This window comes from Pseudorca crassidens, chromosome 15, assembly GCF_039906515.1.
Source record: "Pseudorca crassidens isolate mPseCra1 chromosome 15, mPseCra1.hap1, whole genome shotgun sequence".
NCBI classification, from domain to species: domain Eukaryota; kingdom Metazoa; phylum Chordata; class Mammalia; order Artiodactyla; family Delphinidae; genus Pseudorca; species Pseudorca crassidens.
Genome location: NC_090310.1, coordinates 62288737 through 62291918, shown reverse-complemented (window position 1 = coordinate 62291918; position 3182 = coordinate 62288737). Strand labels below are relative to the sequence as shown.

Below are 3182 nucleotides of genomic sequence, written 5' to 3'. Positions count from 1 at the left end.
TTATGTGTCTTATATTCCTGCCCCCAGGATCAAGAACAGGAAATTTGTTGCATGAGGTGTTCAGGAAAGGCTATTCTCAAACAGAATCATAGAAAACACAATTGCTGTGAGATTTGGCTGCACTTTACTGCTCATAGCCTAAGGCCATGAAGATGCCAATAAAGGCTGGAGCTCAAGAACACGAACCCAGATCCAAGGCTTCCTCTCTGGCACCCAGCCATGAAGCTCCTTTTTCCTATCTTTGCCAGCCTCATGCTACAGTACCAAGTGAACACAGGTAATGTGAAGTCCTAGGTTTAAGAGGGAGCGGTTTGAGGAAGGAGGGATTTGGCTGTCCATAATAATGGGAACCCAAAGAGAAGCTAAAAAATGAGATGCCCAAGATATGGCTGAAAAGTTTATGTATTGCATCAGTCATACACCATCCCCCACATATCCCCATAGGCTCCAATCCCAGACTGTGTCTGATGGGTAAACACAGGAAGCTACAGAGAAAGTAGGGTGTTGTTTGTGTACTCAGAAATTATCCAGCATATAAAACTGCCTTCCTGCCCTCTAATAGTGGTCATCTGGGACTCATGCCAAGTCTACCTCATTTTTGCTCTTTTTCTAATTTAAATCATCTCTTGAAGTAAAGGTTCCTATCAGTTTGTACCTTGGTATAATAAGGAGGAAGTCCTTAACCTTACACTCAGAAAATCTCCTCTCAGGATCCAGTAAACAGGTCTATGTTCTCCATCTCAAATTTTTCAGATTTTTATAGAATTTCATTCCTTCTCTCAGCTTTGTTTTATTAGAAATCCCTAAATTACCCACAGCAGCATCTAGGAACACATCATGGCAAAAAGCTGAATCAGAGCATTGGTCACTGTTTTTTGAAAAGAAGATAGAAACATTGAGACTTGTTTCAATATACAAGAATCATCCAGATATTAAATTGGCAATGGGTTTAGGAAGGGAAAGAAAAAGAGTCAAAGATGTTTCTATTTTTTTTTTATCTTGGGACCTTAAGAGAAGGGCTATAATATAAGCCAGTATGGCTGTGTCATCTTGGGTAAAGTCAAACTTGAGCCTCAAATTCCACATAAGATAGTAGGGTTAATCAGTGTAGCTGCTTAAAATACAAGAATTTTACAGTGTAGTCTTCGGTGAGAAACAATATTGAAATGTATGTGAACATTAGGTGCTACATAAATCTCTTGTGCTTTATAGAAAATCAGTTGAATTGTTGAGTGAGGGAGAATCTTCTTGATTTGGAAAAGAGAAATAAATGGAACAATGGGATGGAAAAATCATCCAGCAGATGAAGATGAGTCATGTACTACTCTAAGCAGGGAATTCAGAGATATAGATAACAATGTGGGGGTTATCTTCATAGAGATGAGGTTAAGGCTATGATAATAAATAAGACCTCTGAGGGACATAGTGTCCAGAGAGGCTGAAAATGATAGAACACCATGCCCCAGGAACCACAGGTCAAGCGATTGTCAAGGAGAGTGAGGTCATGGAACAGTGAGTTTGGCAAGAGCCCAGAACTTCTGAAAGTCCATTGATTCTCTTTTGAAATTCTTTCTTGAATTAGTTTTATGATAGATTTTACTCTTGTTGGTATTTCCTAGGATCATGGGGAGATATAGTGAGATTCTACAAGTGTCTACGATTAGAGGTCTAAAATCTTACCCTGAAGCAAATAATTGCATTCCCTTTTCTTCTTTAGATGTTTCAAGTTATTCAATGAAGGGAGACTAGAGATTTATTTTGGATTTCAGAGGTGTACAAAGACTCTCTTGGCCTGCCAGTTGCCTCCACCAACATCCCTAAACACTGTACTTAAAATTTAGCATTAACAACTCCCTCTGCCTCTATCCCTCTTGTTCCAGCAATTTTAACATCATATCTAGTTATTAACCTTAGCACTTTGGTTTTCTCTTTTCTTTGTGCAGAATACTTTGGCTTGGGAAGATGTGTAATGGGTTTTGGGAGATGCAAAGACCACTGTGCCATGGATGAAAAAGAGGTAGATAAATGCAAAAAGAAAAAATGTTGTATTGGACCAAAAGTGGTTCAATTGATAAAAAGCTTCATACAAAATGAAATGCTCCACACACTTGAAGAGGACTCTCAGGAAGTGCCAAAAATTACCAAGAATTTTAGTGTTGTGATGCAAACAAAAAACCATATTTTAGCTCTTCTGCCCAAATTCAAAAGTGTCAACACTTTTGCTAACATCAACACCAGCGTCATCCCAAATGTCACCACCGTGAAGTCTGTCACCACCAACCCCATGATTGCAGGAAAGATAATACACACTGCTACTTCTACCAAGAGTGACACCAAAAAAAGAAGAAATTCAGCCACTGACTCCCCACCACCAGCGCCACCACCATAGACACTGCCGACAACATGACTGGAGCTGGAAGAAGCAGATGAGCAGGGATGTGGGTCTTTCCTTTAAAACACCAAGTTCCTCTTTATCTTTGCTGTCTATAAACTGAGACATAGAACTGTTTCCTTTATCATCATTCAATAAACACTGTTTAAGCACCCACAGTTTACATAATGTTATCATTCTCTCAGGAGCCTCACAGAGGAGATAGAGCTAGAAAGAGATAGAATTTTAGTTTACGTACCCAGGAGAAAGCAAGCACCAGGAATGCTGACTACAACATTGAATTTGGCCCATGGATGGCCCAAAATAAGCCTCTGTAATGAAGATTTATGGTTCTCATATTATGTGCTTTTCTTGGGGCAACAGGAATGAAAACAGCAGACATACTTTCTTTTTTCATAGCTTTTTCGCACAGAAAGAACCATATGCAAAATAGAATGTGGGGAGAGCAAGTCTACCTTCTCCACAGAAGAACATAACCTAAATTCATGAGCCCACTTAAGATAAAAATATGGGGGAATGAGAGGAGGGAAGAGGGGAAAGGAGAAGATATATGACTTCTATCTCTGAGTCAAGGCATTTTCAACATGATTCCCAGTGAGACAACAGGAAATAGGTAAAGCGGTGCTTCCAATAGATACAGGATACAGACCACAGATGCAAATCATGTAGGTAACTTTTAATTTTCTAGTAGCCACATTAAAAAATGTAAAAATAGGGTCTGAAAAGCTAAAAAGCATTTTAAAATGCTTTAAAAAAGTATTGCCCCACCAGACACAGCCCTGCCCGCCAG

General features: G+C 39.3%; 1 protein-coding gene across 1 annotated transcript; it reads left to right on the top strand.

The window, feature by feature from the left end:
• Positions 1–219: 219 nt before the first annotated feature.
• On the top strand, positions 220–2389 carry DEFB129 (defensin beta 129). Its single transcript, XM_067705171.1, has 2 exons — positions 220–277; positions 1944–2389. Exons 1-2 carry the CDS (start codon positions 220–222, stop codon positions 2387–2389), a joined length of 504 nt encoding a protein of 167 aa, XP_067561272.1.
• Positions 2390–3182: the final 793 nt, after the last annotated feature.

What these genes read in the sequence shown, in the direction of transcription:
- DEFB129 (XM_067705171.1), top strand. Translation starts at nt 220, where the DNA reads ATGAAGCTCCTTTTTCCTATCTTTGCCAGCCTCATGCTACAGTACCAA. An exon ending in ACAGTACCAAGTGAACACAG is followed by an intron (nt 278 to 1,943) that starts GTAATGTGAAGT and finishes TTCTTTGTGCAG; the next exon opens with AATACTTTGGCTTGGGAAGA.